The sequence below is a fragment of the Octodon degus genome, unplaced genomic scaffold (assembly GCF_000260255.1).
Source record: "Octodon degus isolate 3935 unplaced genomic scaffold, OctDeg1.0 scaffold00236, whole genome shotgun sequence".
Lineage (NCBI taxonomy): Eukaryota > Metazoa > Chordata > Mammalia > Rodentia > Octodontidae > Octodon > Octodon degus.
Window position 1 is genome coordinate 1,833,244 of NW_004524812.1, and position 25,445 is coordinate 1,858,688.

The window sequence follows — 25,445 nt, forward strand, 5'->3', positions numbered from 1 at the left end:
ATTTTTGAGACAAGGTTTCACTATACAGTTCAGGCTGGCCTTGAACTTACTTTGTAGCCTAGACTGGCCTGGAACTCATAAGAATCCTCTTGCCTCAGCTTCCTAACTGATGGAATTACAGGCAGGCATGTACCACCATACCAGGCTTCTTGATATTTGTTACATAAGATGATAAAGTTTTTCTACTTTTTTTATTCTTTAAAGAATACAAAATAGTGGCAGAAGGAGCAGCATGAAAAGTGATATAAAATTTCACTAAACAAAGTAATAGGAATTCAACAATGGTTGCTGTGTTACATGATTTTATCTTCAAAGTAGTTGTTCAGGTTATCAGATACAAACATGAAAGATTGGTTTAAGGAAAAACAAAACAAAACAGTAACAAGAATGTTGAAAGAAATTCAAAAGAAGAAAAAAGATAGTAAGAATAAAAGAATTTTAAGCATTAGCTGCTCCTTTCAAAAGACCAGCAGTAATCAGTAGCACAGGTATCCAAACTATTCTGCATATATACCTATATATAGATATCTTTTCCCCTCCTTTCATTTGTCCTTTTCCGCATCCCAGTATTTCCTTCCCATTGAACAAATTCTTTCCCTTTCACAATATCTATTGTACTTTTCAGATTTTAATTACTCTTTCAGGTTCTCACACTAGCAAGATAATACAATTTTTGCACATGAGGATCTGATTTATTTCACTTACCAGTATTATCTCTAGCTGAATCCATTTGTTTTTCTACTTCGAGGATAGTACGTTGTCCAACTTTCTTGCCTATCTCCCATCTTTGGGTCAACTGAGTGAAAAAAATGCCATTGTCCTTGCTCCAGAAAGGGTTCAAAAGGTTGGCACTCAAAGAGCTCAGGAACTTCAGGAGACTTGGTGAGGCCTGAACCCAGAGGATCACCTCCTTTGGCTTCTTCCTTGCTGTTTTATTCTATGGGATGGTCTGAGTCCATCACTCTTTAAGATCCAAGTTCCTCACTGAGTCAGGTGAGAACTGTCAACTGTGGTCACTATTGAGGATAAATAATATAGGCAAGAGGAGGAGAAAGCAGGGTATTGGCTAATTCCAACCCATGCTAGGTATTATAGTGAAACACCATTCTGTGGGGTGAGACCACAAATAAATCTGCTGGACGTGGAATTATTCATTCTTTTCTTTTCAAAATTGTATTAAGTCCAAGCATTTCTGTGGACTTATGACAGGAGATGAAACATGGGCAAGACACAGACAGTATTAAAAAAGGAGACAAATGAATGGAATGTATTTGAATCAAGATACATACCATGTTAAAGATTAATAGAGGCTGCAGTGAGGGCAAGTCCACAGAGAAAGCTTCTTCAAGATGAGACTCAAGATAAAACCCAAAGAAAGGAGGAGCATGAACTGTGCGGATATGCTGGGGAAGAGGACCAGGCTGAGGATGGCTTGCTTGGGTTGTCTGCTGAGCACGAGATAGACCAGTATAGGTTTAGCGATGTGATTAGAAGTAAAGTCCAAGAGATGAGCTGAAGCCAGATCATATACAACATCCCAGGATGTTTCAAATCAAGTTTATTTGTAGCTGGTCCATAAAAACCACACAAATTTATACATATTAACGGAATGCCATGCAATATTTTGATATTGTAGGGGCCGGGGAGATGGCTCAGTGGAATAAGTGCTTCCCTGGGAAGTGCAAGGGCCTGAGTTCAATCCCGGGTTCCAAAAAAATATTTTGATATTGTATGATGCTTAAATCAGGTTAAATACATCTGTATCCTGAAATATTATCATTTCTTTATGGAAAAAAATTTTCAAAATCCTGTCTTCTAGAGCAAGCACACCAGAACTTCTTGCTCCTATATAACTATAACTTAGCATCCATCACCTTCCCCCTAAATTGCAATTTTTAATCTAAACTGAATGGGTTAGATTGTGGAGGTTGTGGACAGCACTGTGTTTGTTGCTGTCATAGGATTCGGATTCCAGGTCTATGAGTGACTTGCTTGTGTGAATTTAAATGTGATCTTGTCTGTCAGGTTGCAGTTAGATTCAATGTAGATAATGATACTTACACCCAAGCAATATTAATAGAATTAGTTATTGGTTACAGAGGATTGAGACCTTCAGATGAAAGGCATGACAGAATACTGAGAATACTGACCACTGGTCTATGTGGTCATTATTTTAACATCTGTCTTCTTTCTGAAATGTGAAAATATATGTAGACCTACATCCTAAATAGGCACATTTTGGGAACTTAAAACATATCAGGAAATTCTATTCCTTATTTACCTTTTGAGTCCATATGCTAGATTTAAGATGTACCCTTTTTATTTGAAAAAGGCACCTTTATAACTTATAAGAAGTTGCAAAAAAAAAAAAGAAGAAGAAGTTGAAACTCAACATATATAGTCTTCCAAAAAAAAAGTGTATACACACTTCAGCAGTCAGCCATACTAATAATTGTCTGGAAGTGAATGACCACCACTTTGAGCACCTCTTGTAATTATAGAGGTCCAAGATAACTTGTATTAATTTCGTGATTCCTCAATAAATTTTGTAATAAAATACTCATAAAAGTTTTTTTTTCTTTTCGGGCTGGGAAGATAGCTCAGCAGCATAAGTATCTGCCTGGCAAGTGCAAAGTCCTGAGTTCGATCTCTGGTACCATTAAAAAAGTTTTTCTTTTTCTGATGTATACATAGTTGGTGGACTCTGTATATTATAGAATTTTAGAATGAGAAGAGATCTTAAAAGAGCTCTCAATTTGTTGCAAGGCTAGTCTAATTTTTGCAAAGAGGTGAAAGAGACAATTCCTACCTGGGGGTGGTGGCAACTTTTATGACCTCAGCTTCTCGGGAGATAGGTGGAGTGGGAGGATCAAAAGTTTGAGGTCTATAGGCCAGGTATGGTGGCCCATGCCTGTAATCCCAGCACTCAGGAGGTTCAGGCAGGAGGATCATTGTGAGTTCAAGAGCAGCCTGGGCTACAAAGGAGCTCAAAGCCAGCCTGAACTGCATAGCTAAACCCTGACTCAAAAAGACAAAGTAGGTTTGAGGGAAGCCTGAGCAACTTAATAAGACCTTGTCTCAAAAGAAAAAAAGAAAAAGAAAGAAAGAAAGAAAGAAAGAAAGAAAGAAAGAAAGAAAGAAAGAAAGAGAAAAGAAAAGAGACAAAGGGAAGGAAGGAAGGAAAGAAGAAAATGAAGCAAAGGAAGAGAATGGATGTAGCTCAGCACTCCCTGAATTCAGTCCCCCAGCACTGGATACAGATGTCTAAATCAAGTGGTAGTCACAGCTATTCAGTAACCAGAGGCAGGAATTTCTTGAGCCAAAGACTTCTAGACTAGCCTGGGTTATATAATGAGACCCTGTCTCAAAGCAATGCTTACTTACGCAAATCATGTGCTTCTAGTGTATGAGCTGTTGTTTGTAGCCTAGTTGGTGATAGTAGTTCCTAGCCTAGAAAAGATGCTGTGTTATTTGTTTGAGTTCAATGAATTATTTGAATTATTTGTAGATTATGAAAAAAGTATTTTCCAGGTCATGTGGTCTGACCCCAATCTTTCACAAGAGAAAAACAGAGACTTTAGAACAGATTCACTGCTAGTTCTCAGGAGGTCCTGGCTGAGAATCAAGATCATAGGACTTCGAGGCATCTGCTCTTCCCAAGTGCTTTTTCAGGCACCATCCTCTCTCCCCACATTTATGGACTGCGTACCTCAGTGTCATTTTGGACCTAAATGCAGTATTACAGGAAGTTATTTGCTATAATGTAACATCCCTTTCCATTTCTATTGCAATGATGAACTTAGATAATATTGGAAGTTGTGGATACTGCAAAGCTTTTTTGCCTGATGAAGCAGTTGTACATGAAAAAATTTTGCAGCCTGTAATTTCACTGTATGCCGTGAATGTCTTGCTCTTTATTTTTCCTTCTTCTGCCCCTCCCTTTGCTTCTGGCTATGGACTGTGCAACTAGATTTTACCCATTGTGTCACTAAAGTTGCAGGCTTTAAATTCTAATGGTGTTGCAGTCTTTGTATATTAATTTTGGCCCGGAAAACGTAATTTTTATCACACAGCTATTGTGATAACTTTGTAAAGTGCTATTTTGCACAAGTACTCAATAAATGTTCATTCACTTGAAATCAGTGCAATATGTAATTTTGCTTCTTCTGGTTCTGTCATTATAATAACAGATGTGAACCATTGCCATGAAAGTAAGCAAATATACATGTATGATAACTGTTGTGATTAACACTTTCTTGGTATATAAATCTGTATTTCTTCTAGTAAACTTAAATGTGAGCTAATTAAATAGCACCTGTGTGTATATTCGTGTGTGTGTGTGTGTGTGTGTGTGTGTGTGTGTGTGTGTGTTATGGCTTGTGCCAACATGTCAAATTTTCATGCAGTGATAGGAGGGGCTTTCTCAGAGGCAGCTAGATCTAGAATATGTGATGCCAAGATTAATTCTTGGCACAATGCTAAAATCAAGGGCACTAGGATTAAGGGTGTGAGTATATCCACTGTCAGTAGCTTACATAAAATATAAGGGATGAAAAGAGCTGTGGTCATCCCTGTCGCTTTGCCACCTTCTGCCCTCTGTAAACTGTTTCCTCTGCAAAGCTCTCCTTCTTTAGAGCCAGTCAATTATAGACTAAATCTTCTACGAACCATGAGCTGAATAAACCTCTCTTCCTATACCTTTGAGTGGCAGGTATTTTGTCTCAGCAATGAAAAAAATAAATAAGGCAATATGATACAGATAAAATCACCCATGCAAGTATCAATGAAATATGAAACATTTCTGGTTCCAAGCATTTTAGGTAACGGATGATTAATCAGTTTATAAATATATGTAAGACTCTCTCTCTCTCTCTCTCTCTCTCTCTCTCTCTCTCTCTCTCTCTCTCTCCTGCCCTTGTATCCTAATACAGTAACATTTACTTAATTGGCATTGAAAAACCATCTGTTACTTTCTGATTAACTTCCTTTCTGTTTATACTGTACTAGCCCACATGGCTACTCTCTCAAACAGAAGTGTTAGCATGTATCAGTCTATCCTGTTAGGTGTTATTCACTCCGTTATATTTGTGCTTTCATTCAAAAAATCAACAATATTTAAACAAGTCGAAAATAGCTAGAGGCATTATTATTGTTTTTACCGGCTCTTGTAAAAAGAAATGACCCTTAGTATGTTTATAGAATTTGCTTGCTCATGCTATAGAGAAATAAAACGTTAATGTTTCTGATCCTTTGCCAGAAGTTAAGTAGTTTTCAGGAATTATCTTGCCAAATCATACTCTTCCTGATTAAAATCTCTAAAATAGGGATTGCATTGGATAATCAAATGGGTGATGAAAATGGCAAGCTTGAATCTTTTTTTTTTTTTTTTCCGGTACTGGGAATTGAACTCAGGACCCTGCGCTTGCCAGGCAAGAGCTTATTCTACTGTTCTATCTTCCCGGGCCCCAAGCTTAAATCTTAAAGCTTAATTTTGTGAGTAAGACAAGATGTGGGAATGCATTTCCTCACTAATCACTAGGAGTCTGTTTTTTGGTCTCTGTCCACCTCCAGCCTGGAATGATTTGACATCATCCTGGAGAACTGCAAGGGGAATAAGCTCTGCCTTTCACTGTGACAAATGCTTGACACAGGCTGTAGTACGTGACTCACTGAAAGAAGCACAGATTCATCAAGGAGCACCTCCTCCTCTTTTCTCACCCTCTTCATCAGGTTCTGAGACTATTTGTATGGGAGAGTAGAGGGACTAACAAGTGAAGGAATCTGCCTGTCTTCCTACTTTTCCTTATTGCTGAGGGCTCTGCTGTGCGTTGTAGCAGCTGCTATGAATTTCTGACTCCAAAGAAATGGCACAGTTGCATTGGGCATGTAGATTGAAATCTCAGCATTTGGATCATTCCACAATAATTGGAAGGCTGCTTGGGGCTCTCTGTGCTTCCTTTTTGACATTATAAGCTGAGCTTTGAGTAGCAAGTCCCTGGTACAGTGTAGGTGAGTGTAGTGAGGTGTGTAGGTGAGATGTCAATACACTGCATGTATGTGTTTTTATATTTAAATTTTGTGGGGAAAAAGGAACCCACTATGACTACTGGACTATATTGGATTATTTTGCTGAATTCAGTTTTGCATGCTTGTATCTTGTAATCTGTGCAACTACTTTGAAGATAACAATATACAACATATTAACCCTTGTTAATTTCCTATTATCTTGATTTGAAATTCTGTTTCATTGGTTTTTCTCTTTAAAATAAAAAATTTTGGCTGGATGGTGACATAAATTAAAGGATCCAATCATGGGTTTAAAATTAAACTGAAAATGGATTGTATAATGAAAAGGTCAATGGCTCATATACAAGAATGCTTTATAAATTTCCAAGTGTTAGATTTTTATTATTGATCTTCTAGATATTTGATTACCTAAGAGTAAATTACTTGAATTCACATTCTCTATCTTGAAAAAGAAGAATGAAGATGGATATAATTCTTCACAACTTCTTGGCGGTGTCTGAAGATTGTCCTGATATAATGACCAGACAAGCCCTTTAAGTTTTTACTTCAAAAAAAACTGTTCAAGTACAATTTGTGAGTAACAACTGTATTGTTTTGGGGCTCTCTGCATATAGGTATTCAAGAGACGATATTTTTACTTGACTCAACTTCCTGATGGTTCATATATTCTTAATTCTTATAAAGATGAGAAAAATTCAAAAGAATCTAAAGGTTGCATCTACTTGGATGCCTGCATTGATGTTGTTCAGGTAAGATCATTGAAGTAATTGCTTTCTCTTTTCCTAAGAATATTACTAATGAGCTATTAAGAACTCCATGTTTTTTTCCTCTGGGTTAATGACATTTCAACATACCCAAACATCCAAGCTAGAAACAGGAAGCATCCTTGCTTTCTTGCTCCCTAATTTTGCTATCCTGCTTCAGTTCATCTTCATAAGGCATAGACTAGGCCTTCCACTTGTCTGCTCAAAACTTTTTTGGTATTATTACAGGGTCTACAAGGTCTACAGGGTCTCACCACCTAGATTAGCCTCGTAGTGATCCTCCTGTTTTCAGCCTCTCAAGTGCTGGGATTACAGGCATATGCCACCATGCCCCATCTCTGCTCAAAACCTTTTGCTCCTTGATTTACATTGTTTTACAGAGGGTACTCTAAAGCTCTTACCATGCCTTTTAAGGCCCTCATCGATCTGGCCTTATCCTGCTGTCAAGCCTGACCTCCTCAGCACTCCCTGGCATATTCTGTGTTATATACACCAGGCTACATGGAGTGGCACATACATGTGGCTTTCCTTACATTTTTTTCTCTTCTTGCCATATACTCTCCCTTTCTGTTCTGCCTTGAATTCTGTCTTTTAAGATTCAGATTCAGTGCCACTTCGGCCAAGGGATATTTTCTATTTCCTTCCTCAGTCCCATGCCCACCAAGTAGTATTAAACTCTATCTCCCACTTTGCTTTCTCTTCTGTTGCAGAACTGAGTGGTCCTTGAATTTGTGGTTATGAATATTCTTTTTAAATTATAAGGACCAGGTCTTATTCATGTCTCTAATAATAATTATCAGGAAGTAATACCAGTACTCCAGAGGTTGAGGCAAGATAGTGAGTTCAAGGCCAGCCTGAGTTACGTAGCAAGACCCTGTCTTAAAGCAACAACAACAGCAGACCCATGCATGCTATAGGAACTTAGGAAATACTTGTTAATTTGAATCATCAAAGAGCATAGCCAAGCACAAGGTGGGCTAGAGAGGGCAGACACGGTCTGAATAGGAAGTCAGTTGTGCAAGAGGAAGGAGCCACTATTACCACAGAGTGTAGTGTCATAAAAGGGCACGTGACTTGTAAAGAGGCCAGAGAGGAGGCAGTCCAACACCTTCAGTTTATCTGAATCTTAGTTTTGAAAACTGTAAAGTAACTTATGTGTAGACGATCAAATAAAATTGTTGTGAGGTTCAAATAAAACAACACCTTAAAAAGTGCAATGAATTAAATAAATAGAAGATGTTCATTTGTTTTGTGTGTGCAGTTCCAAGAATGGAACCCAGGGCCTTGTGCATGCTAAACAAATGCTTTACCACTAAACTACACCCACGGCAAAGCTGTTTTTAAGATACATAGTAAGAAATTTGTTACTTTACTAGAAGAAAGAAGACACACACAATTTCTAGAGTTTTTTTATTAACCCTATTCCAGATCAACCTTTATTTGTAGTGCTCCCATTATTAGCTATTTATGACTCCTACTCCCAAGTATTTTCACATATGTAAATATTTATGACTTGCTCTATCAGTTGAATTTCATCTTTTTCCATGCTGAAGATGATGAAGAGGAACTTTCTCAGTTCCTTCTTGAATAATGACCAAGAAGTGGAGAATTATTGATTCATGAGCCTTTTTTGAAATTAATGCTTAGGCATTTGGGAGAGGGAAGTGTATCATTTCTTTTGCCATGACAGGGAAGGTGGTAAAGTAAAACAGTCTTAAGTTTGAGGAAAGGAGGAAGCTTTCATTTACTTTCATTTATCTGGGCAGGGGAGATAGCTCAATAGAATAAGCACTTGCCTGGTAAGCGCAGCGTCCTGAGTTCAATTCCTGGTCCCACCAAAAAAAAGTGATCAAAATTTATTTTCATTTATCTTGTATGCTAGCATTTAGCAGAGGCCACTTTATATTTTACTGAGTCATAAGTTGATGTAAATCAAGTATGGTCTTCTTTTCTACTACTTTGATATGTTAGATGTTATTTATGTGAAAATGATTGAAGCATCTATCTTGCATTTTATGGTGTGATATAAAGTATCATATTTGCTTCGGATCATATTTAAGCTTCTGTGAAGGATAATTTTGAAAATATACAAACAACAAAGAAAACTTCAAGCTGGGTGGAGATAGTAAAACATTCTGTTTATTATGGTGCTGGTTTGATTTTCTAAACGTGAAGGACATCAGGAGGCCTTAAGTGATAATACTCATCCAAATCAGATGCGTTTAGTGTAGTCATTTGTTGTCTGGAGTGTCTGTTCCTTCATGAAAGATGCAGTTATTTAATGAAGGTATTGACACAAGTATGTGCTGAACCGAGGTAAAAAGAAATTAGCAAATGAAATCTAATATTAAAAGGATAACTATAACTGAACACATGCTTTCATTCTTTTTTTCTGCCTAGTGCCCCAAAATGCGACGTCATGCTTTTGAACTCAAGATGTTAGATAAGTATAGCCATTATCTGGCTGCTGAAACTGAGCAGGAAATGGAGGAATGGCTGATAACTTTGAAAAAGATTATTCAGATCAATACTGACAGCATAGTGCAAGAGAAAAAGGAGACGGTAGAAACAGTACAAGGTCAGAATTTTTAAATGACTCGTTGTGGAGGTAGAGCCCTTGTCTTTAATCTGTGTGCAGGGTGAATATAGAACTCTTACTCTTGAAGGTTGACCTGGTTCCTCATTAAAAGTGACTATGGGAGGTTGATAGACTTTTTAAAGAGTTGTTGCTGCAAGGATTCTGACACATGAAATATAACAGGCTAAAATGGATAAGAAATTCATGGCAGATTTTCAAAAATCCATTAACGTTTTCCCTGTGCTTTCATAATCAAAATTCTTCGCAATAAATCTAGTAGGAGAAGATGGGGTGGGAGAGATAGGGTATTTCTCTTAGGTGATTAGTAATGGTTGTATGGTTTGGAACATCTGCTTTTAATGAATTTGCAGATGATGAAACTGGCAGCCAAGGAAAAGCCGAAAACATCATGGCCAGCTTGGAGAGAAGCATGCATCCAGAACTGATGAAGGTATAGCTGTCTTCTTGCCTTCAGCTGAGATAATGGAGGAATGGCTCTTTTTTTTTTTGACAAGAGAAAAATTAGGTTTTATGCACTTAATGAACAATGTCCATTATACACTTGTGCTGAGTTAAGCAGCAATTTGACTTCGCAAATGACACACTGCATTGCCCAAAGTCTACGAGAAGACAGACATGTAGTATAGACACTTTGACCACATAAGACATTGGTAGTTTCGGGGCTCATGGAAATGGCAATCAATCTAGAAGGGAAGAGAAAAAAAAAACTTGCTAGAGAAGACTTTCCAAACAGATGATCACTTTCATAACCAAAAACTAAATGCCTAGTACTAATATATTGCATATTATTGTCTTTGTAGTGGTTATTCATAGTACAACATGCAGACATGATATTGTGTCCGGAAACTATTAGTACAAATCTTTCTTCTCATCAATTAAGAGAAAGTAGCTGTGTATCTATCCTAATTATTTTGTATATACACATACAAAATGGTCCTTCATTTGTGTCCCTTTTTTTGTTTAGTTTTGTCAGAGGGCAGTATTCCATTGCCATTTAAATATTGTAGGTGTATGAATTCAGCAAAATACTCCAATATACTCCAGTAGTCCATAACAGTAGTGAGTTTTGTGCAGGACTGGCAATGTCAAAAGTTGTTGACTTGAATCTTTTATAGCTTAGCATATTAATGTGGCATTACTTTTTTAAATTTATTCCAAAGTTTTATTGATAAACAGATAGCAATGAGACAGTTTCAAATCAAATTGGAAGTACAGTTTCAACAAATAATACACTGCATATATTCTTCTTAGTGGTTAATTGCTGTACAAGAAGTGGACTTGTCATCCTATAAAAATATGGAATGCTTCACGAATTTGCGTGTCATCCTTGTGCAGGGGCCATGCTAATCTTCTCTGTATCGTTCCAATTTTAGTATATGTGCTGCTGAAGCGAGCACATGAAGGAATGGCTCTTAAAGTTTTAACATGGGTTCTATTTGGCAATATCATTTCCAATTTATAGCAACCCCAGGAAATTGGTGAAACAGATAGAAATTTTGAAAGAAAAGTTTCACTCCTAAAGTGGACTTATGAATACCAACTGCCAACTTGGAGAGTCTTTTTTTGTAGACAACACAAAGTACTTCCAGTTTTTTTATGACTTTAATAATTTTAACTACTGCTTTTTATTCAATTTGATTGCAGTATGTCATTCATGTAGGAAATACTATGCTTTCAAGGAGCCAGTGAGGCAGATATGTGTTACATTCAATCTAATGATGTATATATGATCATTTAATAGGGAAATTATACATTCTTTATATGTAAATATATTTATAGAACAATAAAGATTTAGTTAGCAGACATTTTTCTTATTTATTCGTTAGAGTTTGAAGTGAAGCAACAAGACATATGGAGGTGATTATCATGCGTATCTTAGCAGGATGTATATTTTACTCTGTGGACTCTGTTCTAGTAAATCAGGCATTTCATAATTAGTATAATAAATTATGACATTTAAATCCTTGTCAGGCATACTCACATTTCTACTTTTTTCCTCTTGGACTACTGAGTTACACAAATGTAGAAGTTCTTTTTTTTTCTATTTTAAATATACCTGTCTTTGTCTAGGGATAGAGCTCTGTGGCATAAGCACCTCCTGGCAAGTGTAAGATCCTGAGTTCAATCCCCAACACCAAAATAATAATAATAATAATAATAATAGAACATTAATATACTTGTATTAAACTTTAAAGCTGCTTTTCAAATTTTAGGAACATGCTCACGATTGCCTGATCTAAGCTTTCTATGAGTTTGTCAATTTTAGTTACAGCCCTCTGAATTTTTATCATCCTAGACTGTGGAGCCCATTGCATCTTTTCTAAAGCAATAGAATCAGAACTGTATACCATATTTCATGGTTAACATGTGTAAAATACATTTCTTTCTAATCTATTTCTCTTTTGCATCTAAAAATCTCTTGGATTTATTTTTCATAGTGACTACAGGATGAAAACTACTCTTTATATAAAGAAGAGGAGGCCTAAGAATCTGATATATAGTTTATGGTGGCTCATAGCAATAGTGATATATCACTCCCCAGCCACACAAGCATCTTTTATCCTTGAATGTGAAGAATGTGTATTTTGAGGCTGTTTCACATGGCAAAGTTTACATAAAGTACATTTAAATGGTATTTAGTACTATTACGAATGACATGCAATAACATTTTATGCATGTTTTTAAATTTTAGTATGGAAGAGAAACAGAGCAGCTCAACAAACTCAGCAGAGGAGATGGAAGACAGAATCTCTTTTCTTTTGATTCAGAAGTACAGGTATCAGTAATATATTTCTTTTCTTTTTTCTTTCTTTTTTTTTTGCGGAACTGGGGATTGAACTCAGACCCTTGTGCTTGCCAGGGAAGTGCTTATTCTACTGAGCCATCTCCCCAGCCCCATATTTCTTGTAAGAGTTTTACAGTTGTCACTTATTCAGATAAACATCTGTGAAATGTTGATATCACTGGTGTGTGTGTGTGCGTGCGTGTGTGTACGTGCCTGTGTATGTATGGTACTGAAGACTGAATCCAGGACATTTGAGCCAAACCACCTAAATCCTCAGCTTTCGTTCCTGAGACAGTCTTGTTAAAGCATTAAGATGCCTGAGCTGGGTTTGAATTCTTGATCCTCTTGCCTCAGCCTCCCAGGGTACTGGGATTACACTCACTGAAGTCACTGATCTTTTTGTACCAGTAGGAGATATAGATTGTTTTAAATTTGTCTCATTTACTTTTTTCTTTCTTTCTTTTTTTCTTTTTTGTATTTTAGGGAAGGCTCTACAGGGTGTTCAGGGTCTCACTACTAGATCAGACTCGTAGTGCTTCACCTGTTTAAAGTCTCCTAAGTGCTGGGATTACAGGCGCGTCCACCACACCCACTCTCAATTGCCATCTCAGCATGCCCCAGGGGCAGGGCCAGCACAGCAGGCCTGGGGATCAAACCCCCCAGCCCCTGTGCCTGCTTGCGGGTGCTTTAATCCACTGAGCTATTTGGCCGACCCTTCTCATTTACTTTGAAGATGTAGCTTCACAAGTAACTTTTCACCCAAGGAGACTGTCATATGTATTCAAATAGTTTGAATACATAAAAAAAAAGTTTTCCTCACTTCCCTGGATGCTTTTCATTTTAACTTGCTCCTCAACATGGATATATTAAAGACTCTTCTCTCCCTCCTTTGCAGCACTAGGAATTGGAACACGTGGCTTTGGAGCTGAGGTACATCCTCAGCCTCTTTTATTTTTTTCTTTTGAGACAGTGTGTCTCCAAGTTGCTGAATTGCCCAAACTGGGCTTGAATATATGCTTGTCTCTAGCTTCAGTCTCCCAGAGTGGAAACTAAAGGTGTGCACTTTTCAGTGCTCTCCCAAGCCATCACTGTGATCTAGTGGCACTGAATATGTGCAGTACAAACAATCCCAAGTCAAATGAGATATTTATTTTCTACATTTGATGTAGCACATTGAACTAGGATAATCTTCATTTCATGTCTGGCTAGCTCCAATTTTCAGTGGAGGGTACTGGCAGAAAGTACAGGTGTGTGGCCCATGCTGGCATGCCCAGCTTTCTATAGAAGATTTCTAAGTAACATCTTCGATTGTTTTGAAATAGAAACCTATTACACAAGTATCACTGTTTTGTTTTTTCCTCAGTGAAAGTATATCCAAAAATGTAAAATAATTTGAAGAAGACAAGTTTCATTGTTCCTTTGATTTCCCCTCAATGATTGGACGCTAATTGGACATGTCAAGAGTTTTCATGGTATACAAAGGAGGCAATTGACTGTGGTTGAAATGAAATCCAGTATTTTCAAAATTTTGTGGTATAGTGTTTTTGTGGTCATGAAACAACTAATTTTATGTTTGAGTTTTTTATCAGTGAGCTACAGTGAGACAAAAATTCACAATTATGATGAAGCGTTCACACAAAAATTGAGTTTAATGATGATTATGGAAGTCTTGCCACCGAGTAAGGCAAATTGTGTGTTTATCAAGTACTTTTGCTATCCCATCATTTCAGTATTCTCTTCGGGACACAGTTTGGTGTGGAGAGATGTGTTTTTTACTGATTACCTTAGAGAATAAAGTAATGCTCACTGAGTAAAGACAGTGGCTCATGCTTTGAACTAATGGGTAAGGCCGTAAATCTCAACATTTGTACTCATAGGCCTCAAACAGGAAAGCTTTGGGGCAGGGGCTCTTTGGTCCAGCTTCTCTTCATGTTTCACTGTCTGAGTAAGGTAGAAAGGAGAGCAGATAAATGGGTGGAAATTAGAATTGATCTCCATGGCAATAACTTGCCCCAGCTGGCTCCACAAAAGCTAAGTGTTCAAGAGGGGGCTGTCTGTCTCCACACATTTGTATGCCTTTTGTGGAGAAAAAGACTGAAGGAAAAAATCATGCTTTCCGGTAAAAATATTATATGTTAGGCCTTCTTAAGGGGAATTTTGTCAGTGATACAGGCTAGGTCAGAAGAGCTATAATTATCTAAGTCTCTTCAGGCACAATACCTGTTCTAGCTTGGATTATTGAGGTAACTGAGAAAAATTCTTGTGTTTCTTGGCTTGATTGCCATAATGGCAGTGTGCTCTGCTCCAGTTCACCCAGTCATTTGCTATATAGCGTGTTTGTGGCCTTCATGAAAGTGCAGTGATTGTTCCGTGGCCTACACTTTTCTTCCCATTTTTGAGTAATGTGTGAGTCTGGTTCACCTTTATGAATGAACAGAAGATTTACGCGGCCTGATCCTCGTGAGCTGAGAAGGGTCCTAGCAGCTTCTTTGAGGAGGGACAGATTCCTCCTTTACAAAGAAGAATTTCTGACTTCCAATATCTTTTGTTTTAAAACTTATTTTTAATTTGAAATACTAATATTTTTAAAAACATATCTCTGTGTAAGCCAGTGTACATCCCCCAGCTCTGTTAAAAGCTGAGCTCAGTGTTTATCAGTTTCCTAAGCAGACGCCTCTCTTCTCCCTCTGTTCATCATGGAAACGTAGGTGGTCCCTGGGGCTCCAGCCTTGTTTGCCTCTTACTCTACACCACCACTGCTTTCCAAATCTAGATCCCTATACTTCTCCTAGTTTTCCAACCACCTACAGTACCACCTCAGTGCAACACATCCCAAACTGGACTCATGTTTTTCTACTCAACTTTCCCTCAAATCTGCCTTTCATTTGTATTTTACAACTAAATTCATGGCATCAATGTTTATTTGATCTCCTAAGTTAGAGAACATTGTGTTATTATTGTTGCCTTCTATATCCATTTCTATCAATTTTGTTTCCTGCAGAGCTCATAAAGGAAACAAAATTTCTACAACTCTGGACATATATTTTATGGGAAGCACAAATAGTAAACAACTAAATAAATGTAAAAAGTTGTGTTAGCTAAATCATAGTTAGGGAGTACAGACTGTCAGGGTATGTGCAGTTCTCCGTAAGGAGTTAGGGAATGTGCCAGTTAATGGGAGGCTAGGATGACACAAGGGAGCAGGTCATGCTGCTATCTAAAAGGGTTCCCAATAGAACAGCAAGTTCAAAAGCCCTGGGTTAGAAGTGTACGTGATGTGGTGGAAAAACAACCAAGGAGGCTAGTGCAGTTGCAACAGGGAAGTGGGAGGAATAAGTAAAAAATAATAGGAGATGATGTCAGAAGTATGAGAGGAGCCAGGAGTCATGACTAGCAGGGCTTTGTAGGTCACATGGCACACTAGTGGCTCGTTCATTGCCTTAAATAAGGTTTGACCATCTCCCTCCAGGATTTCACCATCAATATTTCAATCTCCGGGGCTGGTGAGATGGCTCAGTGGTTTAAAGCACCTACTTAGAACAAGCTTAGCAAAGCACAGGGACCGCGGTTCAATCCCCCAGCACCACATGCCAGCCAGCCCCGCCCCCTGGTGGGCTGAGCTGGCCACACACACACACACACACACACACACACACTAATAAAATAAATTAAAAAAAATATTTCAATCTCCACAAAACCTCTTAAATGTCATGCTAAATGAAAAAAACAAAAAAAGGAGAGGGTTCAAATGAAGAATGAGCATGTTAGATCCTGCCACTTTATTAATCTGAATCTGTATCAGTCTGTATCATATGAATCTTATCTCTTTTTTAAGAAAAAATGATTCTTGCTATCTGTCTTGTAGAGGTTGGACTTTTCAGGCATTGAACCCGATGTAAAGCCATTTGAAGAAAAGTGTAACAAGCGTTTCCTGGTAAATTGCCATGATTTAACTTTCAATATCTTTGGTCAAATTGGAGACAATACAAAAGGACCACCCACCAATGTATGTATGACATTGTCTTCTATTTCTCTTGTATTAGCTTATTAAAGGAATGCTTTTCTTCTTCATGACTGAGAACTAATTTACTAGATGAATATTTCTTTGCTGTAGATCCTGATAAATTTGACAGAGAAAAACTTCATACATACATTTTTTGCCATAATTTGAGTATGGTCTCAACATGAGAGTATTCATGGAAGATTTAGCTACTCAGTAGTATACTTTAGAAGTCTCAGTCATGACTTTCAAAAGCTGAAACCCTAGAGCCTAGAACATTCTGAAATTTGGAAATATGATTTCCAAATTTTTATTAGGAAATGTGGTTTCTTTTGTGAAACTGATGCATAGCAATGAATAAGCATCACCAAAGCCTGTGCTGGTCTCACTTACCATTCTACAGAATGAAATTTATCTTCATCTGTGTAATTATTAGGTGTTAGAGATTATTTGAGTTACTCAGAAATACTTGAAACTGCTCATTTAAAATGTTCAAGGGCTCCATGTTTTAGATTCATCTTTATTTTTGGTTTCTAATTTTAACACTATCAATAGTGATGACTGATTTTCTTATGAAGTGGACAAAATGCATTACAATCCTTTTCTGTATGTAAAGCGTTAATCTTTATGCCATCTGGCATGAAATTTCTCTTTCAAATGCCATCTGTAGAAAGGAATCATGTCTTCCAAAATTGCTGGTGGGCAAAGCTTTTGTCATGTAATTTGATGTTGACTGATATTAGCTCCTGTGAAATGGCTAGTCTAGTAAGATACACTACAACTGAAAGGAAGATTTCTACTCTATAACATTGCCATTCTTTTGGAGGTAGTTCCAGTTGGTATGCAGAGAATTAAATTAATTGTTGCTGAAATGTAGCTTTGATTTCTACTTATCTATTTAAAAATTAGTAACTTGCAAACATATTGACACTGGAAAAAATTTAAAATTTGATGAAATCTTATTTGGGACTGTTTTTTCCATGCATATAAGGTATGCAACTTTAGCTAAACGTTGAACTCAGCACCTGCAGTCATGGAAACCTGAAGGATAAAAAATTACCATGTGATTTGTATTTTTTCTAACTTATATCACCCTCAAAAAGTTTTTGTTTTAGAATGTAACCCTTTTCATTCCTAGGTTGAGCCCTTTTTTATCAACCTCGCCTTATTTGATGTGAAGAACAATTGTAAGATTTCAGCTGACTTTCATGTGGACTTGAACCCCCTGTCTGTCCGTGAAATGCTATGTGGTGCTTCTGCCCAGCTGGCCAGCGATGGAAGCCTAAAGGGATCTTCACCCATGTCTTCCATTCATGGAATTGCTGAGTCGCAGTTACGCTACATAAAGCAGGTAAAGAGTGATCTTTGGCTTTGGTGGCACATTTGGAACAAGAGACAGAAACATCCTTCCACTATTTAATAATGGTTTCAAACTGCTGTGCTGTGGTATTCTATCTCTTGTAAGATCTGCCTGTAGGTATTTTTCCTGTAACTGAAGTTGGAGGGGGAAAATAGCAACCAATGAACTTGGTAATACCGTATTATTAGGAAGGTAACTTTTCAGTGGGACTGTGATGTGAGACTCCCAGTATTTTGTGAGATGGAATGCAAATATGGACAGGCAGGCACACACACACACACACACACACACACACACACACACACACAGAGTTGTGTATATTCATGGATAAAGCAATAGGTACCCCAGAGGGTTGCTTTTTTGAAGCACTGACTCTGTATTAACTCTCCCATTCCTCTTTCCTAAGTCCAGTAGCGAGTAGGTAGTTTTAATGGATCATTAAGACCGTGTATAAAAGGTCCAGCTTGAAAAGCAACAGGAAGGGAATGCCTGTGTCACAGCTAAATGCTCCTTTATTCTGTCCCATCTGGTGCAAAGAATCCCATTTAGAAGGAGGATGATGGGTTCTTGGCATTCTGACCTCTGGCAAGGCTGGAGGTCGAAGAGATCAGGGATGCAGGACTGAGACAGGATGGTTTGGAGATGAAGTGGGAAGAAGAGGCATATGAACAAAACTGCCCATGCTGTAAGGAGACTGATCTTTCCCAAAAGAAAAGTGTTAGTCCTGTTTTAGTGAACACCTTCCAGACACCTGTGTTGTATCTATGCAAATACATGTATGTATTATGCATGGTTCTATTAAAATTATGTCACATTCATGCTTTTTTACACATACCTGACAGGCACACAGGGTTTACTCAGTGCAACACAGCTATGGGAGTAGTAGCAGTAACAGCCCTTTCCATAAACAGGTGGGAAGAGAATGCTTCTATTAATTGTCAAACAGCTCCAAATGGTAATGCTTTCTGCTGGCATCAGTGTGGGAAAATGCAGAGACTGCAGGAACAGTGAACGGTAGGTGCACAGCAAATATTAGCTGTAGCACTAACCAGTATGATTACTCAAATCCAGGCCATGGGAGACATTGGACATATGGGCCTTAAAGGTGCCAGGCAGCACAGCACGGACTGTGTTGTCCAAAAGCCCAGGCTGTGCTCCTCACTTGCTTATTCACTGCATCACCCTCTCAGAGCCTCTGTTTCTTCATCTGTAATATGTGCCCATAGTAGTGCCTGCATTGAAGGGGCCTCTAAGGTGAAGACTGAGTGCCATAAAGTGTATACTAGCATGCAATTGTATTTAGCTGGGCATGAAGTACACATAGAGTTCCAGTTTTTTAGGAAGCTGAGGCAGGAAAATAACTTCAACTGAGAATTGGAGGCCAGCTTGGGCAACACAGTGAGAGCCTGTCTCTGAAAAGGATTGCGCTCAAGATGCACTGCTCAGTGTACCGTCTGCAGGGGCAGCTCAGGCAGTGTGCCAGCCCTGGCTCATAGCGTGAGCAGCATGCTCCCGGCAGCACCAGTAGCCAAGATCTGTGACCTTGACACACTTGGACAGACCACCCTCGCAACAACCAGGCACACCATGTACATTATTTCATTTAACCCCTACAAGAGATTTAGGAAATCACTACTATTTTCAGCACCACCGCATTTCATATATGAGAAACCCAAGACTTAGAAAAGATGTGGCTTACTAAACCAATAAATAATGAAGCCAGAATTTGAAGCCAGGAAAATGGACTTTGGGGCAGTTTTTATCCAGTTTATTGAATGTGTGCTGCTTGAAAATTCAAAGCTGAATCAGCCATTCCCCAGACTGGTTGCAAGTGGTTTGACTTTTGGAGAATTGTTAGTCTTTTACATTCTATTTTCTATTCTGCCCCGTCTACCTCAGAGGCTTCCCCGTAGAACAAATGAGACAGTGTGTTTGAAACCTGTGCAGTACTATATTAACAAAATTGGTAGTATACCAAGTAGAGAAAGAAAACTTGGTAGAGAACCAGTGATGCATGTTTCCACTCAAATTCATTGGTGTGGTCCTCCTTCAAACAGCAGCCTAATCCTACTAACTGGCTAGTTAGAGGATCTGTGTCTGGAAGGTGCCAAAGTAGTCAGGCTTTGGCATGACTGCTCCACATACATTCAAAGAAAACTTGTGCACCTTTGGTTAGTTCCACATTAGTACCCGGAAAGAAGGTATGCAGAGAAAAGATGAGTTTTGAATCCTCTGTGTCCTTCCTTTGTGTTGAAAGCACCAGAGCTCTTTGGCTGAAACAAAGGAATGTTTCTACACGGTGGTTCAGTTTTTATGGTAGGCAGAATACTAATGCACTTTCTTTCTTCTAGCTGCAATGAACATGAATGAAGTGTGCAGGAATTAATTACCCTGGAACTATATGCAGTTGCGTTTAAAAACACGTATCTAGTTCTGTTTGGAAAATTCACATTATTTTAACACCTGCTAACTATATCAGAGAAGTCCATTGTAGTCACTTGATCTAAGAACTCATCCCGAGCACACAGCCAAACAGAAGAAACTAAGCAGCAGTAGTTACACCTGCACTTTGGGGACTAGTGGCTGTGAAGTTGGTGACAGAATGTAAAAATCCATTTTGAAAGGAACATTGAGAGCTTTGAAATCTAAATGAAAAGAAAATGCTACCTATTTGTACAACCCTCGACATGATCCTGTGCTGAATATCAACATTCTATACTGAACACACTGCTAGGAATCATCCACCAAACAGCTGTAGGTATAAGGTTACATAGAAAGTCTATTAATAGAAGCAATTTTTTTTTCTAGGGAATCTTCTCAGTGACGAATCCACATCCTGAAATTTTTTTAGTAGCGAGAATTGAAAAGGTGCTACAGGGAAACATCACACACTGTGCAGAACCCTACATCAAAAATTCAGATCCAGTAAAGGTATTTATAAACACTGAACATTTCAGCTTCATGTAGAATTCTTGTTTTATGGATATTTTAAATGACATTGTCAATGACACGCTAGAAGAAAAATCATTCTCTGAGAATGTTGTACATTCTGCAAATATTACATACAGTACTATGTTGGTTTGTGTGCTAAGACTGGAGCATGGCCTTCCCCACCCTGCTTTTTATGTTCTGTATGACAGACTGCTTTCTGCTAGCTTATCAGAAGAGCCACATGCTTTTAGGCCACCTGGGCTGAGGGCTGTGGGATCCTGGGTAGTAGCTGCTCCTCCCTTAATTACAGCTCTAGGATGCTAGAGATGGGAGGATAAAGATGACCTAGTCCTGTCTGTAGTAGCTAAATGCCTGGGCCCTCCCAGATTCATTCCTGTCTGTGATGCAATGAGAACAGGAGGCAGGGGGATCAAAAGTTCGAACCTAGCCATGGAAACTCAAAGAGACCCTGTGTCAAAATAAAAAGATGAGGATGTAGTTCAATGTGAAGGCCCTGGGTTCAATCCCTAGTACAAGAAAAAAATTAAAAAGAAGAAGAAGAAGAAGAAGAAGAAGAAGAAGAAGAAGAAGAAGAAGAAGAAGAAGAAGAAGAAGAAGAAGAAAGAAAAGAAAAAAACCTAAGAAACAAAGTCTGCAGTTGATTCTATTTGCCACTTCACTGTGAATCCAAATAGCATTTAAGTGGGAGATACTGAAGTGACATGTGACTAATTCGTGAAAATTTTTGATGATACAGATAAAAGCTTCTAGCATTCTGTATCCCTAGGGATAAGCATCCAGCCAACATTTCACAGCCTGCCTAGGTTCTGTAGGCAGGCAGTTTATCTCCTTTGTCATCTTTCATTGCCTATACAAACAGGGGCTCCTGCCTACACAAGACTAATTGCATCGGCTCTTGGTCTTTGTGCCCCATCTAGGCAGTAGAAAGGTCAGCTGTATCCAGAACAAACTTCTCCCAAGGATGATGAGTATCAGCCTGCTCTGTGAGAGGAAATACATGTTGAAACTGCTTAAAAACTTGCCAGTAGGGGACTTCAGGGTGAATTATATCTTATGTCTGTTTTGTCTGTCTTCCTATATAAAGATGCAGGCTGTGTTAATGAGAAAGCACAAAGCTTGTAAGAAATGCTATTTTTTAGAAAAAAGCAGACATGTGTTGTGCTTTTTTTAAAAATAGATCTTTCTATATTTTCTCTATATTTTGGAAGTTTTCTGTTGGTAAATATGGGGGACTTTTTCTGATTCATTCCATGGTAGATTGAACAGCTATGAGCCTAACTTCTTGTTCCTGACCTTAGACAGCCCAGAAGGTACACAGGACAGCGAAGCAAGTGTGTAGTCGCCTTGGACAATACAGAATGCCCTTTGCTTGGGCTGCCAGGTTTGTATAATGATAATATTGAACCTTATATGCATGCTCATCGAGGATGTTGAGGACTGATGTCCTCACCATCACTTAGCAGTCTGTTTCTAGCTGCCCAGTTGTACTTTGGGACACATGGGGCATAGGACATTTTTCTCTTTGAATTTGCTGTGTATCACAGACCAGTTCTAAGACCCTTTCATTATTGCCTATAACTTGCTGTAGGGAAATTTTCTTTGGCTTGGGTAGTGCTGTGGCTGACACCACTTAATTTCACTGCATTTTAAAACAGCATATTTGCTAAAACGATGAAATTTTTTTCCAGAAAACTAAAAATTATAATGAATTATGTACAATATGCTCATTATTTCAGAGTTGGCTGGATTTATGGTTTGGAAATCTATCATAGAATAATTCTGGAAAACAGGCTAAAATTTTGAAGATGAAGTGCAGTCATTAAGCACAAGTGTGTAATTAATATTCTTACTTTCTGGTGACAAATTCAGCTAGCCCTTTGGGAGAAGTATATTTGGAAACAAGCATTAGCTATACCTCCTTGTTATGATAATTAGTACTATTGTATCCAAATTTTGCAAATCTACATGCAGTGGTGACTTAAAACATGTTTCTCATTCCCCCCCACACCCCTTTGAAATACAAGTTCACTGGCTTGTTTGTGGTACAGCCTGTACCACTCATTGGAACTTCTGGGGAAAAAAGGGCACCATGTTCTGAATAATTCAATCAATTATGTTTATTGGGTTCTGGGGAGTAGCATAAGGGTATGAGATGCTAAGTTAATTAACTTTTGTATCTGTGACTACTTATAATCATTTCCTTTTGGGAAATTTCTCAAAAAGTATTATATGCTGATAGATGAAAAGTCATCATTATTCTTGTTTGGAAGATTGGTGGAAAAAAACTGGTAGCCAAGGCTAGGTGACTTGCAAACAATATTGGAGATTAGCTTATACAGGCATTCTAGAAGATAAAGCTTATAAATATTACTGTATATATAATGCTACAGCCTGAAAAAACATTGCTACTGCTGCTGCAGCTGTTCTCACTGTTATTATTAGTATTATTACAGTAATAGTTATTGTTGACTCTGATCAAAGCACCCACTGGTCTAAAGCTGAATGAGTGTGTGTCTAGTTTGTTTGACTATTTTGGCAGAGCTGAGGATTGAATCCAGGACCTTGCACATGCTAGGCAAGTGCTATACTATTGGCCCCTGATAAATATATTTTTTAGGACTATCTTTGTCCCCATCTTAGAGATGATGAAATTGAGGCACAGAAGTAAAATTTTACAAAAAGAAAGGGATCCTTGGCCAAGTTCATGCAGTACATGGCCAAGTACAGATCAGAGTACAGAGCGCCTGACTTCTGCACCTCCTCTAGACATCTGGAGACATCTAGACATCTAGTGCCTCCCTTTGTGCAGTAGCAGAAGCTACTTGATATTATTGTCAGAAAAATTAAGTTTGAAATAAACCGAAGTTTTGATCTCAGTTCTGAGGAACAATTATACAATTTCATTTCTTCCTGAGTTGGTTTGGTTGTCAGTAGGAAGTGCCTCTAAAGACTTGGCTGGGCTATTTAAAAAATGAATGAAAAGCTCCTGTTTGCTGGAAATAAAGGAAGTATACTTAGGAATAGGAACAATGGAGTTAATGCCTTTACTCACATCTTCAAGGTTCTGGCAGGGGGAATTGTTTCTGGCTGTGGCTTCTTCCACTGAGTTAGATGCTTGTATGTCAGTTCATTTTAGCTGTAAAATAGATGCTTAAAATGGGAAGAGAGGAAGGGGAAGAAATAATTCAAATGCATAAAAGAAATTGCACATGTATATTGCAAACTACATAAATCATCTCACTCAATTTTTATCTATTTTATGGTAATACACTTTACCTTTCATAAAATGCTCATATTTTAAATGTCCATCTTGATGAATATTCACAAATGCATTTGGTAGTGTAGCCACCACCCCAACCAAAACACAGAACTCATCTGTCACCCCAGAGAGCTTCCTCAGGACCCTGTCCAGTCAATCAGCTCACCTACACTGGGTAGCCAAATGATGCGATGAGTGGTATAGATGGCTTTTTATTTACTCTCCATCTGCATGCACATGGAATCCTGTGGCATGTGTTCTTGTGTCCGGTTTCTTAATGTGTGTTGGAACCCATGTTGTTGTGTGCATCAGTGAGTCATTTTGAGTAGTATTATATTGTATGAATATACTGTAGTTTGTTTACCCATTCACTATGTATGAGTATCTGGGTTGTCGCCAGCTTAGGGCTATCACCAATAAACCTGCTGTGCCTATTTCTATAGCATGTGCAAACGCCATGGAGGGAAATCGCAGCACAGTAGCATAAATGTATGTTGACCTTGGTGAGAAGCCACCAAACTGTTTCCCAAGTCGTTTTACATTCCCACCAGTGTTAGTTTTATTTGTACTTTATACTTTTTTAAAAAGCCTATGTGTTGCTGTTTTAGACCCATTTTCAAAGACATCCAAGGCTCTCTGGATCTGGATGGGAGATTTTCTCCTATATATAAACAAGACAGTAGCAAACTTTCTAATGAAGACATGCTCAAGTTGCTCTCAGAATACAAAAAGTAAGTGCATAGTGTTAATGCAATAGATGAATGTAATATATGAACTCTCAGTTTTTTACAGTGATCATTGGGGGTAGGGACGGGCAAAAGCAAATGCTTAAAAATTGGGTTTGGATGGAGGGTAATCGATGCATTTAAGAATCATGATATTTAACTCTGAGATAATCTTATTTTATACGTAGGCCAGAAAAGACCAAATTGCAGATTATTCCTGGGCAGCTAAACATCACAGTGGAATGTGTTCCTGTGGATTTACCAAGTAAGGATGTATTGCAAACAAACCTTAAACATTATATTTGATGCTAGATTTTTTAAAAAATATTTTCCTTGAGATTTATATAGTAAATTAGTTTCCTATGGCTGCTGTAACAAAGTATTATACATTGTGTGGCTCAAAGCAACAGACATTTATTCTCTCACAGCTTGGGAAGTTAGAAGTCCAAAATCAAGAGGGATTTTGATCAAGGGGCCAGGCCATGCTCCCTCTGAATGCTCTAGGGAAGAAGCCCTCCTGGGTCTTTTCTGATTCTGGTATCTTTTGGCTATGGTTGCCATTCCTTAGCTTGTAGCTGCGTCACTCCAGTGTCCTTTGGCATACTTCCCTCTGTGTCCTCACATGTCCTTCTTATAAGGAAATCAGTCATTAGATTTGGAGCCCACCCCAATTCCCTATGGCCTCGTCTTAACTAATTACATCTTTATTTTTTTTAATTAATTACATCTTTAAAGAACCTACTTCCTATAAATCATATGCTGAGGTTCTGAGGTGGATATAAACTCACCCCAGTGTACATGGTGAATAATAACAGATTAAGAAGAGAGTCAAATGGCTGGCCAGATAGCTCAGCAGATTAAAGCACGTCCTTAGGCAGTTGCAGGGACTGTAGTTCAATCCCCATCATACAGTGGTAGCCCCTCCCCCAGGGCACGCTGAGATGGTGATTGAGACTGGGCATGCTGGCGTGCAC

The 25,445-nt window shown here is 38.3% G+C and overlaps 1 protein-coding gene and 1 non-coding gene across 5 annotated transcripts in view; one reads left to right on the forward strand and one right to left on the reverse strand.

Annotated features, from left to right (window-relative positions):
* Dock11 (dedicator of cytokinesis 11) overlaps positions 1-25,445 on the forward strand; it is a 224,183-nt gene that overhangs the window by 67,502 nt on the left and 131,236 nt on the right. For all 4 annotated transcript variants that reach the window (XM_004645686.3, XM_023706010.1, XM_023706012.1 and 1 more), the window contains exons 7-16: positions 6,642-6,776; positions 9,192-9,369; positions 9,741-9,820; positions 12,083-12,166; positions 16,041-16,181; positions 17,314-17,526; positions 20,344-20,466; positions 21,786-21,868; positions 24,355-24,477; positions 24,660-24,736. In XM_004645686.3, the coding sequence (XP_004645743.1) occupies positions 6,642-6,776; positions 9,192-9,369; positions 9,741-9,820; positions 12,083-12,166; positions 16,041-16,181; positions 17,314-17,526; positions 20,344-20,466; positions 21,786-21,868; positions 24,355-24,477; positions 24,660-24,736 (1,237 nt within the window). The remainder of the gene's footprint in view (positions 1-6,641; positions 6,777-9,191; positions 9,370-9,740; positions 9,821-12,082; positions 12,167-16,040; positions 16,182-17,313; positions 17,527-20,343; positions 20,467-21,785; positions 21,869-24,354; positions 24,478-24,659; positions 24,737-25,445) is intronic.
* LOC111813901 lies at positions 10,681-10,787 on the reverse strand. Its single transcript, XR_002819026.1, has one exon. It is a non-coding gene; the product is annotated as a U6 spliceosomal RNA (small nuclear RNA).